This window comes from Colobus angolensis, unplaced genomic scaffold (genome assembly GCF_000951035.1).
Source record: "Colobus angolensis palliatus isolate OR3802 unplaced genomic scaffold, Cang.pa_1.0 Scaffold43, whole genome shotgun sequence".
Classification (NCBI taxonomy): Eukaryota; Metazoa; Chordata; class Mammalia; order Primates; family Cercopithecidae; genus Colobus; species Colobus angolensis.
In genome coordinates this window covers 5,310,866-5,327,186 of record NW_012117710.1, presented here as the reverse complement: position 1 = coordinate 5,327,186, position 16,321 = coordinate 5,310,866, and the positions used below count along the sequence as shown (strand labels likewise).

At 57.5% G+C, this 16,321-nt stretch overlaps 1 protein-coding gene across 2 annotated transcripts in view; it reads left to right on the top strand.

The window, feature by feature from the left end:
- The window catches only part of RADIL (Ras association and DIL domains), an 87,016-nt gene that overhangs the window by 55,636 nt on the left and 15,059 nt on the right, over positions 1 to 16,321 (top strand). For both annotated transcript variants that reach the window (XM_011956977.1, XM_011956978.1), the window contains 4 exons: positions 8,260 to 8,420; positions 13,419 to 13,531; positions 14,317 to 14,554; positions 15,310 to 15,482. In XM_011956977.1, the coding sequence (XP_011812367.1) occupies positions 8,260 to 8,420; positions 13,419 to 13,531; positions 14,317 to 14,554; positions 15,310 to 15,482 (685 nt within the window). The remainder of the gene's footprint in view (positions 1 to 8,259; positions 8,421 to 13,418; positions 13,532 to 14,316; positions 14,555 to 15,309; positions 15,483 to 16,321) is intronic.

Here is a 16,321-nt window from a genome sequence, read left to right as displayed (position 1 = left end):
TTTTTTTTTTTTTTTTGTATTTTTAGTGGAAATGGGGTTTCACCTTGTTAACCAGGATGGTCTCGATCTCCTGACCTCGTGATCCACCCTCCTTGGCCTCCCAAAGTGCTGGGATTACAAGCGTGAGCCACCGCGCCCGGCTGCTAATTTTGTATTTTTAGTAGAGACGGGGAGTCTCCATGTTGGTCAGGCTGGTCTTGAACTCCTGACCTCAGGTGATCCCCGCCCCCGCCTTGGCCTCCCAAAGTGCTGGGATTATGAGCAGAAGCCACTGTGCCCGGCCGATCTCGTGCTTTCTTTATGGCTACACAAGGCCCTCTTTTGAGCCTTCTCCTCCCTTGCTCTCCTCTGATTCTGGGTTAGAAGTAACCTGCTCCTTCAGGGAAAGGCGCAGCTCCTGGGTTAGCTGTTTGCACAGAAAGCACTATCTCTACCCTAGACACTGCTGGGGGGCTTGGGAAACCATTCAGTTGGGTCTAATACAGACACACAGCCCCTGTGGCCCACACTCCCACTCTCGAGTGGGCCCTAGGGAGACACCTGCTTGTGGAGGGCAGTGTGTCTGCATGGGAGCTGAAGCCACCACATGTCTCCTCCAGGCAGAGGGTTCAGCAGTAGCAGGGAATGACCTTCAGCCACTGCTCTCTCAGTGCAGCTGAATCCAAGACAATGCTGGGAAAAAGCACCCAGCACAGTGTCTGTGGTATGGTTAAATGCATACACACACACACACACACACACACACGTGTGTGATTTTCACAGCCAAGCCATCCTGTTTAAGACACACATGAGAGATGACACTGATGAAAGCAGAGTGGAAGGTGGTGGCCATGCTAGGCAACGAGGGAGGGAATGCGTCTGGGGGGCTCAGGCTGAGTGGCTGGCAGCACCCCCTTAAGTCAAGCTGCGGTACACAGAGGCTTGTGTGATTCCCATCTGTGCCTTTATTAGTCTGTTCTCATGCTGCTAGTAAAGACATATCCGAGACTGGGTAATTTGTAAAGGAAACAGGTTTAATGGACTCACAGTTCTCACAATGGACTCACATGGCTGGGGAGGCCTCACAATCGTGGCAGAAGGCAAAGGAGGAACAAGGGCACGTCTTAGATGGTGGCAGACGAGAGAGCGTATGCAGGGGAACTGCCCTTTCTAAAACCATCAGATCTCGTGAGGACTCATTCACTATCAGGAGAAGAGCACGGGAAAGACCCGCCCCCATGACTCAGTTACCTCCTGCCGGGCCCCTCCCACAACACGTGGGAATTGTGGGAGCTACAGTTTAAGATGAGATTTGGGTGGGACACAGTCAAAGCCTGTGAGTGCCTCACCCACCAACAATGGTCCGTCCAGAAAGCCCATTATTGCCATGTGTGCCTGCTGACGTCTACCCTAGGTCCATCCTTTTTTCAAAGGTAGGAGGGACAGGCATGGGACAGCTTGGGGACCACTGACCTGGAGTCCCCAGCATCCCCACTGCCCGGCCCAGGGAGAGCTGAGCTCTGAGTGCCTTCCACTTTCACTGGCAAACACCTGCTCCCTCTAGCCAGGTCCCGATGCCATGCACTGGGGTGGGTCCTGGCCTGTGAGATCTGGGACAGTGTGAGGGACCCAGGCTGTGCCTCCCAGCCTGACACGAGGGGGTTCCACAGAAGCCAGGCCCCAGACAGCATCGAAGGGTGATTGACAGCCTGACCCATGGCGAGGAGGTGGTCCAGGCCCGGGCCCCTACAGTGGCGCCTGGCATCTTGTGGGCTTTCAGTGCTGAGGAGAAGTTTGCATGGGAATTGGGACTGGCCCAGTGACAGGCGTGGTGGCCTCCCTCTGGGGCTCTGCTCCAGGACAGCTGGAGTTCTGAGGTGGAGGCAGGGTGTGGAGGGGATGGGAGTGTACCCAGCCCTCATCCTCCTAAGTGCTGAGGTGCGGGGAGGACTGGAATCTTCCACCCCAGCGCCTGTTTGCTGGGCGGCCTGCAGTCTGAAGTGCAGCTCTGGGTGGACCCAGCTTTCTCGTTGACAGGAAGGCCGAGCCGTCTCTGCTGCAGCTGTACGCTCGTGCTGTGCGTTCCGGAACCGTCATCGTTAGGGCCTAGAAACAGCCCTGTTTCCATCCCTCATGCACGCCTGGGGGCCTTTTCCCTTTTCCTTTGTAAAGTAATGAATCACTTACAAAACCCAGAGCAGTGCAGACTCCGTCACTCATCCGTGATCCCACGCCTGACGCTGACGTGATGATGATGATGATGATGATTTGGGATTTAATATTACTAACATTTTGTTTGCCCTGTTTGCCTCAAATCTTTGTGTTCTGTGTTTCAAATTGTGAATGACCACTGAATTTGACTAAATCATTTTCTGCATCTGTGATCATCGTATTTTGCCCCTTTAATCTGTTAACGTGGAGTGCTACATTCCTTGGTTTTCTTTTTTTTTTTTGAGACAAGGTCTCATTCTGTCACCCAGGCTGGAGTGCACTGGCGCGACCTCAGCTCGCCGCAACCTCCACCTCCACCTCCTGGGCTGAAGCAATTCCTGCTCCTCAGCCTTCAAGCAGCTGGGACTACAAGTGCGTGCCACCACGCCCGGCTAATTTTTGTGTTTTTTGTAGAAATGGAATTTCACTATGTTCACCCAGGCTGGTCTGGAACTCCTAAGCTCAAGCAGCCTCCCACCTCAGCCTCCCAAAGTGTTGGGATTACCGGTGTAAGCCACCGCGCCCAGTTTACATTTTTAATATTTTGAGGAGCCTCCATACTGTTTTCTGTAAAAGCTGTACTAATTTATATTCCCACCAACAGCGTGCAGTCCTTTCGAACACCTGTCATCTGTCACCGTTTTGATAATGGCCATTCTAACAGGAGTGAGGTGGCATCTCGTTGTGGTTTTGATTGGCATTTCCCTGACGATTAATGATGTTGACTATTGATCTTTTAGTTAGGATTTTCCCATCTGAATTTATTGGTAAAATCGGTCTACATTCTTTTATTTTTTTGCATTGTCCTTGTCTGATTTTCGTAACAAGGTTCACAGAACATGAATTGGGGAGCTTTCTCCATTTCTTAGTTCTCCAGATTGGTTCGTATGAGGTGAGGGCTGGCCCTGAAGCTTTGCTGGAAGAACATCTGGGCCAGAGTCCTCAGGGAGGAAGACCCATGTTGGCCGAATCCCTTTCTTTAGTGATGATTGGTTTATTTCATTTTTTATTTCTTTTTGTTCTTTTCTTTTTCTGAGACGGAGTCTTGCCCTGTCCCCCAGGCTGGAGTGCAGTGGCGGGATCTCAGCTCACTGCAACCTCCACCTCGTGGGTTCACGCCATTCTCCTGCCTCAGCCTCCCGAGTAGCTGGAACTACAGGCATCCGCCACCACACCTGGCTAAGTTTTTGTATTTTTAGTAGAGATGGGGTTTCACTGTGTTAGCCAGGATGGTCTTGATCTCCTGACCTTGTGGTCCGCCCACCTCGGCCTCCCAAAGTGCTGGGATTACAGGATTACAGGTGTAAGCCACTGCTCCTGGCGCTGTTTTTTTTTTTGTTTTTTTTTTGAGACAGTCTTGCTTTGTCGCCCAGGCTGGAGTGCAGTAGTGCAATCGCATGTCACTGCAACCTCTGCCTCCCAGGTTCAAGCGATTCTCCTGCCTCAGTCTCCTGAGTAGCTGGGATTACAGGTGCCTGCCACCATGCCTGGCTAATTTTTGTATTTTCAGTAAAGACGGGGTTTTGCCATGTTGACCAGGCTTGTCTTGAACTCCTGACCTCAAGCAATCTGCCCACCTTGGCCTCCCAAAGTGCTGGGATGACAGGCGTGAGCCACACTCCTGGCCTGTCCTGATGATTCTTATTGCCCTAGAATCTTTCTTTCCCTGGGGTGAGTGCCACATCCCCTTTCACTGGTTTCCTATTCGCCTGATCAGTTTTTTCCAGCCCGTACATGGAACCAGGGAAAGTTTACCTTCACCCTTTCTGTGTCCTTTTGTTTTATGTTTTGAAAGCGATTGTTTATTCACCTGACTTATCTTTGTTAATGGGCAAGTTGAATCTATTTAGATTTATTGCCATTCCTGATGTCTTTGGCCACATTTTTAACATCGGTTTCACACTGTTTTCTGTGCCTTTTGCTTTTAATTTTTATACTTTCCTATCTGATTGGTTTTTTTTTTTTTTTTTTTTGAGACAGAGTCTCGCTCTGTTGCACAGGCTGGAGTATAGTGGCTCGGTCTCAGCTCACTGCAACCTCTACCCACTGGGTTCAAGCGATTCTCATGCCTCAGCCTCCCGAGTAGCTGGGATTGCAGGCACGCACCACCACACCTGGCTAATTCTTGTATTTTCAGTAAAGACGGGGTTTCACCATGTTGGCCAGCTGGTCTCGAACTCCTGACCTCAGGTGATCTGCCTACCTCGGCCTGATTGGATTTTTTAAAATTCCCCTTTTCCTTCTTTATTAGTTTAAAAGTAATTCTGAAAATATTAATATCTTCATCTTTTTGTGGAACACTAGATCTCAGAATGCTGCGACCCCCATCCTCACTTCCAGGCTTTCATTTTATTATTTACATTATTCCAGCTTCAGCTTGCTTTTAACACTACTGTGTCTCAAATCATTCTTTGTTTTTACTTCATTTAATTTAATTAATTACTATTTTTTGAGACAGGGTCTCACTCTGTTGCCCAGGCTGGAGTGCAGTGGTGCAGTCAGAGCTCACTGCAGCCTCAACCTCCTAGGCTCAAGCGATCCTCCTGCCTCAGCCTCCCGAGTAGCTGGGACCACAGGTGTGCACCACCATGCCCTGGCTAATTTTTGTATTTTTTGTAGAGACAAGACTGAAGTGATCCTCTTGCTTCAGCCTCCCAAAGCGCTGGGATTACAGATGTGAGCCACCGCACCTGGCCCCCAAAGAGCACTTCTAACAGTTTCCTGCAATACATTCACCATTTCATTTCCCTTTTTTTTTTTTTTCTGAGACAGAGTCTTGCTCTGTAGCCCAGGCTGGAGTACAGTGGCGTGATCTTGGCTCACTGCAACCTCCGCCTCCTGGGTCCTGGTTCAAGCAATTTTTCTGCCCCAGCTTCTTGAGTAGCTGGGATTACAGGAATGCACCACTATGCCCAGCTAATTTTTGTATTTTTAATAGAGACGGGGTTTCACCACGTTGGCCAGGCTGGTCTTGAAGTCCTGACCTCGTGATCTGCCCACCTCGGCCTCCCAAAGTGCTGGGATTACAGCTGTGAGCCACCGTTCCTGGCTTTTTTCTTTCTCTCTCTCCTTCCTTTTTTTCTTTCTTTCTTCCTTTCTTTCCGGGTGTGATGACACTGGCTGAGCTGTCTGTGGCTTGCTTTCTCACTCACGACCTCTCCAGGTGGGTGAATGTGGCTGACCCACTTTTTGGGGTGCGCCGTTCCCTGGTCCTCTCCTGATGGTCGCGACAGGCATGCGTAGGCCGTGGCCAGCAGCCTACGCTCTTGCCTCTGTGCTCCTTGTGGGCCCTGCGAGTGTTTCCATCGCTTTGGTTCCCAGGAGTGGGACTCCAGTGCCTCCCTTCACCCGCAGGAGATACCCGCGCCCTGACCGGCCTGCCCCAGCCAGCTGCGCCCATTCCTCCTGCCGGGCTGTGCTGTTCCTGCCCGAGTGCCCTTTCCCTCTGCCCTCTTCTAGGACAACATGGGTTTTCCTTTTCCACTAGACCTGCTCCTCCGTCCACACAGGTCTGGGTAGAATGGGCTGGATCTTCATCATTCCCTGGGCCCCCACTCACGTGGCCCTAGGTTGGCAGGTGGGAACGTTCAGCGCTGACCTGGCCCGAGTCTGATCCTGAAACTCCAGTTGCAAAGCCTGGTCGCTTGTTTTCCGGGAGAGGCCCGTCTACCCTCTGGGTTCCGGTAAAATTGAGAAGGGCAGCAACTGTTGAAAACAAGATGGAATTAGTCTCCGAAGAGCCCAGCGAATCCTTTAACTGCATAAAAAGCTCCTCTGCCCATCTGCAGACATGCGTGTCCTTCAAGCCGGTGTCCAGAATGGGCAAAAAGGAGCAGGACTTTTAGCTGTGCCAGATCCATGAGCAGGTAGCGGACCTGCTTAGCCGCCAGAAACAGGAGAGACAGTCTCAGGCCTGTTTCTTCCCTCCCCAGCTGTGCGCACGCGAGAGAGGTCAACATTGTGGACCACAGTGAAGTGACATCAGAGAGAGCAGGCAACACCTGGGGCGCTGGGGAGACTCTGGGACGCAGCCTGGGCTTCCTCCCCCAGCCCCGCTTGGCTGCCCAGCTGGGGAGAGAACAGGGAGGAAAACCGGGCCTCAGCCCTTCCCAGATGCCCTCACACACTGACTGCCTTAAGGTCCTGGTTGCATTTCCTGTGGGCTTGGCACCTTTTGAAGGACCCCAGGCTGGGTCCACACACCTGGGACTGCGCGTGGTGGTCACTCTGACAGCTGTCCAGCCTTGAGCCTGGCTCTGCCCCGGGCCTGGGGGCAGGCACTGGGCTTGCACCATGCCCTGTGGCCAGCAGAGTGGCAGCCGCCTGGCTCGCCCCCCTTAGAATCTCCCCAGTAAGGGACACAGGTGACAAGGAGTATCCGGGCCAGGCAGCAGGGCCGCCCTCCACACCCCAGGCAGTCCCAAGTCAGATCTGCATGATTTGATCTGTTTGCAAAACGATCCTTCCTGCTCACCACTCGGGCACGCGGCTATTTGTGTCCGCCAGCTGCGATTATGGAGGCTTATGGACGAATGCGTCCTCTGAGCTGCTAGGGACCCAGGGCGTCTGAGGCAGCCTGTCCAGTGGCTTAATGCTAAGCTGGTGCATGGACTAGATGAGGAACCTGTGAGAAAGACGTGTGGTTGGCATTTTAAATGAGGAATTACCCGGGGACCTCAGCACAGCCTCGCCGTATCCACCCCTCAGATGTTCCAAGAGGCCGGCTGAGGGCACTAGAAGGCAGTGTCAAGTCACACCAGACAGACACATCCTGCGGCTGGTGCCAGAGATGCGGGAGAAAGGGTTTGGGAGCTCTGAGCTTGGGAGCCAGCCTGACGGCGGAGGCTGCCGCCAAGGGAGGAGGCAGCCCTGATGTTGCCGTCATCCCCTGAAAAGGGAGCACTGAGTCAGGAGGCAGCAGGCCTGGGAGGGAAGGGCGCCACCCCACCCCTACCTGCATTGGGCTGGCCAGGGAGGGGCCTGAGGTACTTCTGCTTTTGTTACTCAGAGTGACAACGAACCCCATGGATACAGAATCAGGGCCAGGCATGGTGGCTCATGCCTGTAATCCCAGCACTTTAGGAGGCCAAAGCAAGAGGATTGCTTAAGGTTAGGAGTTCAAGAGCAGCCTGGGCAACATAGTAAGACCCCATGTCTTTAAAAAAAAAAAAAAGGTTTTTTAATAATTAGCCAGGGATGGCAGTGCATGCCTGTAGTCCCAGCTACTTGGGAGGCCTCCCGGATTCAAGCGATTCTCCTGCCTCAGCATTCCGAGTAGCTGGGATTACAGGTGCCCACCACCACGCCCAGCTAATGTTTACATTTTTAGTAGAGACGGGGTTTCACCATGTTGGCCAGGCTGGTCTCGAACTCCTGACCTCGGGTGATCCACCCACCTTGGCCTTCCAAAGTGCTGGGATTACAGGCGTGAGCCACCATGCCTGGCCTCAATTTGGGTTTCTAACGATTGCCTCTGAGTCTTCAAATCGCATGCTTTGCCTGCTACCCTGCGATTCATGGACTTTCCATGTGATTTCCTGACTTCCTGCTTTAATAAAGTAGTATTTCATTTTGCCTTGTGCACCTCCCCAAATAGCTCTATTATTGTTTATTTCCTTTGATAATTACCTTGTTAACTTAAATAATATAATGGAACTGACATTTCCTTGTTCTAAAAACTTCGGAGCAGCCCCTACCCCGATGCACGCATACAGGTGCACACACACATATTGGCACACTTTCTGTCTCAGCATTCATAGCCACTTTATGATCTCATTCCAAAAGAGAAGACATGCAAGTCATTTATTTACCAAGGTTTTTTAACCAATGGCTGTGGCGCCCGGCTGTCTCCCTGCTAGGCTTGTAGGGGCCTCTGGCTGTCGGGTGTCGTGGGCAGATGCCAGGCGGGTACATGTATTGTTAAATGTCCCCGCCCAGCAGTGTCAGGTTGACAGTTGCAGTTGTCGTCAGCGTCCCGTGAAAACGCGCGTCCTTACTTAGAGAGACTGGTAGATTCAGCCTCCTGGGTGTCGGGTCCCCGCATAACTCTTAGTCTTTCTGTCTTGGTAGCCAGGAGCCCATCTCACTGGCCGGCTGCGCCATGGCTGATCTGGTTCCAGACTTGCAGCCCATTCTTTTCTGGATGTCTAATTCCATCGAGCTCCTGTACTTTATCCAGCAGAAATGCCCACTCTACATGCAGAGCATGGAGGAGCAGCTGGACGTCACAGGTACGGCTGGCGCTGCCCTCTGTTCCCCCCGCCGGCACCCCAGGCTGGGGAGTGTGGCACCTCCTCGCCGTCCTCAGGACCGAGTTGGCCATGATAGCAGGGATGGATTCATGCCAGGGCTTCCTCAGCCCCTGGGCTGCCATGTGTCAGCTGCTCGGGGACAGCCTGTGAGGCTGGTGCTGGTGGCATGGGCCAACCTGGCACCTCCCCCCACAGCGCCTTGGCACTCAGTCTGTCCCCATCATCCCATGTGCTCCGTGCAGTGGTGTCCCCTTGATCGCAGCCCCACTCTTCTGCTGGCAGGAGGGCCCAGGGGGTTACACAGGTCACTCAGTAAGGGAGACAGATGCCACCGTCCACCATGAACCAAATGTAAGGGGCGTTAGAGAGAGCGTCGGCCATGAGACCGCCACCCGTTCTGAGACGCACCGTTATTCCAGAATGACAGATGTTGCCAGTCATCGTTGTGAAATTATAGATCATGTCAGTTTCATAGATTAAGATGTGGGAAATACACATTTCAGGATTTCTTTTTCTTTTTTTGAGACAGAGTCTCGCTCTGTCGCCCAGGCTGGAATGCAATGGTGGGATCTTGGTTCACTGCAAGCTCCTCCTCCCAGGTTCAAGCGATTCTCGTGCCTCAACCTCCTGAGTACCTGGGATTACAGGAGCATGCCATCTCTCCCGGCTAGTTTTTGTATTTTTGGTAGAGATGGGATTTCACCATGTTGGCCAGGCCGGTCTTGAACTCCTGACCTCAAGTGATCCGCCCACCTCGGTCTCCCAAAGTGCTGGGATTATAGGCGTGAGGCACCACGCCTGGCCAACATTTCAGGATTTCTGAAATGCAGTAGTAGGAAGTGTTCTGAAAATACTAAGGGAGAGGAGTTCCAACGGGGCAGTCTCGGGGGCTTCGTGAGGAAGGTGGCGTGGGGCCGGGCCCGGAAGCCGGGGTAGGATTTCGGCTGGTGTGTCTGCTGAGGGCGGTGTGGGGCCTGGAATGGAGCCAGGTGGGGCAGCAGGACTGTGCCACTGTGCTGCGGAAGTGACACACGGGCCCAGGGGACTGGGGACCAGAGCCTCTCGTGGGCGGCCTTCTTTCTGCCCCCCACGGCCTTGCTGTCCATCCACTGCCCTCACATCTGTGGGGTGGGCTGTCAGGCGGGCCCAGGGCCGGAGGGTCCTGAGTGACCGTGGCGTTGTGGCCCTGCCTCTGGAGGACCCAGGTCGGTGAGTGGCGCGTTCCGAGCTGCCCTGGGCTGTGTCTCCAAGCTGCGAGGGAGGCCCGGGCCCGATGTGCAGGGACGGGCACTCCCACGGGCTCAGTCTACCAGACGCTGCGGGGTCTCTGTGTACTCAGCTGTGTCCCCGTCCCTGGGAGGGGTCTGTGGCTGTGACTGCATATGAGACAACCCGGAGGACACAAGGCCAGGCAAGGTCCTGGCCAGGCTGTGTCGGGGGCGCTGGGACCCTGCTGTGCCCCCCACGCCTTAGGGGCAGTTTTCCTGAGAGGAGGGGCTCTCGGTGGTGAGACAGAGGCGCCGGGGCATCTGCGCAGTGACCCTGTGGTGGGACGGGCTCCCACAATGCGTCGGGGCCCAGTCAGCCTCCAGGCGGGGGCCGGACGGCAGAGACCAGGCTGGATTGAGGCTGCATGGAGGAGGCCGGGCTGGCCCTGGCCATGAGGTTGTGGGGTGGGGCCCCCGTTCCTGGGGGAGGCAGAGCTGGCTGGGATCTGTCCGGGTTCCTTCCTGCCGGCCACGGTTCCTTCCCACTGTTTCCTCCTCCCCTCCTTCACGGGGAAGGGGACATGGGGTCCTGCCAGGGGCTCCCTGGTCTGGGAACTGGGGCTGCCTTGAATATGTGGGGGTAGTGTCAACCCCTCCTGGCCTCGGTGGGCATCCAGGCCTCTGGCCTGTGCCCTTGCCCCCCACGTGACGTGGTAGCCCCTGCCTGTCCACGGGGCCTGGGTCTAAGCTAGACCTTTCCTCTGGCTTTTTCCCAGAAAGTGATGTAAACGACTGTGGGTCCCTAAGTCTCCACGCAAGTTTCCCACATCCATCTGCCTGGCTGCAGTCCTCCCCCCGGGGCTCCTGGGCTCCCGGGACTCCAGCGCCCGTCGCCTCTCCCTGCAGACCTGACTCCGCCATCCTCTAGGGCTGGAGTCGCAGCCAAGCAGGTGGCCCTGGGATGGAGGCAACTCCAGGGTTGCGGCTGGCCAAGGGCGACCCTTGCTGACGTTGCAGTGCACTTGGTCCTTCCGTGTGACAGGGGGACGGGGGCCAGCTTAGGGGCCCCTTTTGTTCCGGCCCCCACAGGAAGAGTCAGTTCGCAGACCTGTGACTTTTGGGCTCCGTGTTCCCGGCGAGTCCCCGGCTGACTTTCCACGTGGCTTCGTGGCTGCCTGGGTCTGGTGGCTGCAGGCAGCTGGGTCCCATGTGGTCCCCGTGTTGGCTGCTCTTCATGGGAAAAATTGCTCCATGCTGATGGAGCTGCTGCCTTTGGTCTTGGGAGGAAGTTATTTTTGGTCAGGGGCCTGGGTAGTGTTTGGCCCGGCGATGGGAGTCGGGGCCCAGGGACGCCCGCAGGCTCCCGGTGTCGAGGGCCAGGCAGGCGCCAGGGAATGGAGTGGGAAATAGCCCCTAGTAGGGGCCGGAGGGTCAGAGCCCCGTCAGCCTCCTGACTCTCTGCAGGAAATGTCTGTGGGAAGAATTCGGAGAGCAGGGCTGTCCCGTCCTGAGAGCGAGTCACATGGCCATTGTCATTCCCCAAACACTGTTTTGTCCAAAGCTCTGACCCAGGCCCCTCCCGTGCCGCCTCACACCGTCTCTTCATGGCTGAGGCTCAGCGCCTTCTTCTTTAGGGACAGGGCCAGCTTCCTCAGGGGTTGTGGAGTTTCGGGGCAGGGCAGGGGCAGCCGCCTGGTGTGTCCTCTTAATGGCTTGTGGGCGTCGGAAATCCTCAGAAATCCCACCAGCCATGGTACCACAGGGAAACGTGTCTCGGGGGCTTTAGAAATGGAGTCTAAGGGCCAGGCTCACACCTGTCATGCCCGCACTTTGGGAGGCCGAGGTGGGCGATCACTTAAGGTCAGGAGTTCGAGAGCAGCCTGGTCAACATGGTGAAACCCTGTCTCTACTAAAAATACAGAAGTAAGCAGGGCATGGTGGCATGCTCCTGTAGTCCCAGCTACTTGGGAGGCTGAGTCAGAAGAATCACTTGAACCTGGAAAGCGGAGGCTACAGTGAGCTGGGATTGTGCCCTTGCACTCCAGCCTGGGTGACAGAGTCTCTGTCTCAAAAAAAAAAAAAAGAAAGAAAGAAAGAAACAGAGTCTCACGGCCGGGTGCAGGGGCACATGCTTGTAATCTCAGCACTTTGGGAGGCCAAGGCGGGTGGATTGCCTGAGCCCAGGAGTTCCAGACCAGCCTGGGCAACATAATGAGATCCCATCTCTACCAAAAATAAAATAAAAGAGGAAATGGAGTCTCAGGCCCGTGGGGGGTGGTTGGAGGCTGCTCTGTGGTTTCGTTCAGCACAGCCCCTGCCACCTTCTCCTCCTCCTGTCACTCCCACGCCCCGTTTCCCTCTTCCCACCGGCACCCTGCCCCTGCCCAGGGAGTGATGTGGTGCTGGGTTCTCAGACCTGGCAGCCTGAGGCAGTCGAGGTCAGGGCACCAGGACGGGTGGACGGGTCGGAGCTCAGCCTCCTGACCTGCCTGCCATGGCTGTGAATATCCTTGGCTGGTGCTCACTGTGGATGCCCTTGGGCCGCCTTGTGTGTCTCCACAGGCCTGGAGGCCTCTGGGCGCAGTGTTGAGGTTGGCAGAACCTGAGAGCCCCTCACTGCCCTGGACCCCGGGGTCCCTCCAGCTGCCCTGCCTGGGTCCCAGATGTGACCCTGTGGGGCAGGCACTGGGGGCTCTCACAGGTTCTTGGGGAGCAGGCTTGGGCCAGGCAGCCCCAAGCCCCTGAAGGAGGAGCACCAGGAGCAGAGGAGCGAGAAAGTGACAGGGGCTTGTCCAGGGACTCGGCGCAGCATTGTCCTGGCCGTGAGTGGGCGGCCTCCCGTGCACTCTACGTGGCAGAGGGGCAGCTGGGGGCCTGTGCTCCCGGGAGGCCCGCATCGGGGTGAGTGTTGGCCTGGCTCACCAGGCGCCACCCACGCAGCCCTGTCAGGTGCCCCGATAGGCAGTTCCCATGGTGCGGCCCCTCTGCCCCTCCTGGAAGAAGACCCCACAGAAGGCAGAGGAGGGGAGCTGTGGCCACCGCCCACAGTCCCGGGAGAGAATGAACGTGCCTAAAGGCGGGACACCAAGGTCCTGGCCCCTTCCCCGGGTGCTGATGGTACCCCCAGTCACTGAGACCACCACATGCCCCCTGACTTTCTGGAAGCCCCCAGGAAGGCTCCACCCTGTCGGGGGCCTCTCACCTTCACAAGAGCCCCCACCCAGAGGGCAGGAACCACTCAGTGGGCAGCTCCCCCCAGCCTCAGCTCCAGCCGCCCCCACTGACACCCGGGAGTGGGGGTGAAATAGGTGATTTGGGCTTTTTCCTCCCGAAAGACTGTTACGATTCCACGGAGTGGCAGCCACTCGGGGGCTGCTGCCAGAGTCCTGTGACCCGTGTCGCGGGTGAGAGGAGACCTGTGGGGAGGGAGTTAGGACCTGCTATGTTGGGTGCAGTTGGTTGTAACAGAAAACTTACCAGAACGTGGGAGTGAATGAGCACTTAGGCAGGGCTGAGCATTGAGACGTTGGGTGTCTGGGCCCCTCCTGCCCCCTCCCCAGCGTTCTCCTCCCCTGGTAAGGGCGGCGGCAGGTTTGCTGCGCTCGTCCCAGCCAGGGCCCAGAGTCCCTCGGCCGGTTTTTGGCATCTGGACCCCAGATGGGCGCGTTGGGCAGTGCCCGCGGCAGGGACAGAGCTGGCGGCTGGCTGAATTGCTGCGTTCCTGAGTGCTGTGCCCCTTGTGACCATCCGTGTGGCTGTCTCCCCACAGGCTCTAAGGAGTCGCTGTTCTCCTGCACACTGACGGCCAGCGAGGAGGCCATGGCAGTGCTGGAGGAGGTGGTGCTGTACGCCTTCCAGCAGTGCGTCTACTACGTCTCCAAGGTGCACGGACGGGCACTGCTTCTGCCCTCAGACAGCTCCTGGGATGAAGTGGGGCTCAAGCTTGTGCCTGTGGCTCTCCTAGGGGCCTTCTAGGGGGCTGAGGGAGGGGACCGTGACAAGCTCCACTTCAGCAGGGAGCAGTGGCTGCAGGTTCTGCAAAGGCCCAGCTGCACCCCCCACACTCCCTCTTCCTCAGGTCGCACAGAAACCCTAGAACCACCCCAGCTCCCTCTTTCCCTCGCCTTGGAACGCCCCCTTCCTGCCATTGTTTCAAGGGTCCAGGATGAGGTGGGGGAGGCTCCAGCATGGGGCACAAGGGAAGTGGCCCCGTTGTCACCCTGGACCCGCGGGTGCCAGAGGTGCTGCCGCCGGTCCCCCTGTGACCCTGGTCAGCTTGGGGTGCATCGGGGGTGTGGTGAGCCACTTTTGGGGGAGTGATGGCTCTCCCGTCTTTACCCATGGGGGTCTCCAGCCCCTTTGTTGGAGCCCATCCCCCCAGGCGCTACCTCTGTGCGCCTTCTGAGTTCATCCGTGCCTTCAACAGGAGCACATCCCCCTGAGCCCCCTGTACCCCACCTCTGCCCCCAGCAGCCCCGGGAGGCAGCTCCTGTGTCCCCACACCCCACCCTGGACGTTTGCAAAGCCGTGGCCTGTCCAGTAGGAAGCCGCCGAGGCCGGGTCCCTGCGAGCAGTGCGTGGGTGGGGAGCTCGCTGGGTCAGGCCCCCTGTTCGGCCACCAGCACTCCTGGAAATGCTGGTTGCTGTTCTTCTCTCGCCCCCGCCAGTCCCTGTACATCTGCCTCCCAGCACTGCTGGAGTGTCCACCATTCCAGACGGAGCGCCGTGAGAGCTGGTGTGCAGCCCCCGAGCTGCCCGAGGAGCTGCGCCGCGTGGTGTCCGTGTACCAGGCAGCCCTGGACCTCCTGCGGCAGCTGCAGGTGCACCCCGAGGTGGCCTCGCAGATGCTTGCCTACCTCTTCTTCTTCTCCGGGACACTGCTCCTCAACCAGCTCCTCGACAGGGGTGAGGGCCTCACGCGGGGTCGAGGGGTCGGGGGCTCACATTCCTGGATGTGACGGCTGCTGGCGCCTCCCTCACCAGTTCCCGGGGGTGACTCTGCCCTTACTGGGCTCCTGCTCCCCAAGCATCTGGTGTCCCTGAGGGGTGGGAGGCCAGAGTGAGGGGGGACAGATTGCCACAGCGCATCCCGTAGGAGCCAAGCTCCCATCAGGGTTTCAGAGAAGCCACAGCCAGGAGGTCTGCACGGGGCCTCTTCCCCGTGACAGGGAGGGAACGGGCTCAGGGCGTCACCGGACTGTCCCAGAACTGCCCGGTGGACACTTCAGAGCCAGGATGGAACCCAGGTCTGTGCAGCCGCAGAGTCTGGCCTTGGACCCTGCCTCACCTGTGGGGCTCAGGAACACGGGTCGCTCCCAGCCAGGGCCACTGGGGTGCATGGGGAGACCCGGGTGGCGGCAGGCCTCCTGCACATGTGTGTAGGGGTGGGAGAAGGTTCCAGCCAGGGGCTGCTCTGTGGAGTCCGTGGCTGTCACAGCCCACCTTGCCCTTCTACGTTCACCTCCCACCGCAGCCCCGCTCCAGAGAGGGGTTGGAGGCTGGTCAGTTACCTTGGGAGCGGAGGGAAGGTCTCCTGCCTGTCATGGAGCTGTGATGTCCTCAGTGGCCCAGAGCCAGGAAGGGCAGGCTCTGGGGACAGGCCCATGTCTGTGTGTCCCCCGGGGAGGGCAGCCCAGGCATCACCCTCCCTCCCTCCACAGGCCCCTCCCTGAGCTGCTTCCACTGGCCCAGAGGGGTCCAGGCCTGCGCCCGCCTGCAGCAGCTCCTGGAGTGGATGCGGAGCGCCGGCTTTGGGACGGCTGGAGAGCACTTCTTCCGGAAGCTCTCCTGTACCCTCAACCTGCTGGCCACGCCCAGGGCCCAGCTCATCCAGGTAGGGGTGCGCATGGGAGGCGGGGAGGGCGGGGCCACATGGTGGGTCCCTGGCTCTCGAACCAAGCCTGGGGGCCGGGCCTGGGCTTCTGGGCTGGAAAGCTCAAAGCTCCCGTAGGTAATTAGCAAAGTTGCTTCCATTCCATGGCTGTCTCCACCTGCGGTAGGCAGGATAATGGCCCAAAAGATGTCTGAGACCCGTGACCGTGTTACCCCACATGGCAAAGAAGCCTCTGTATGTGTGACTACGATTAAGGACCTTGAGATTCGGCGATGACCTGGGTATCTGGGTGGCCCAGTCCACTCAGATGAGTCCAGAAGGGTGGGTCAGAGAGAAACGGAAGAAGAGGGGATGTGGCTCTGAGGCTGGAGGAGGGGCCAGGAGCCAAGGAGTGCGGTGGCCTCCGGAAGCTGGAGTAGCCCCAGCTGACAGCCAGTCTGGAAACAGGACCCCAGTCCTACAACCGCAGGAACTGAATTCTGGCAGCAACCGGGAGAGCAGGGAGAGGGATCCTCCCCCGGGACCTTCATCTTGCTGTCAGCCCTGTGAGACCCGGCTGAGCCGTGGAGCCACGGAGCTGTGAGAGTGTGCACTTGTGTGGCCATGACCGCCAGGTGTGTAGACATTTGTCACAACAGCAACGGGAAACCGACATGCCCCTCCCCACCTCCCTCGCCGCTCACCACCCCCCTCCCAACACAGTCGGCCGCTCCCCACCCTCCTTCCCAGCACAGTCGGCCGCTCACCACCCTCCTCCCAACACAGTCGGCCGCTCACCACCCTCCTTCCCAACACAGTCGGCCGCTCACCACCCTCCTTCCCAACACAGTCGGCCGCTC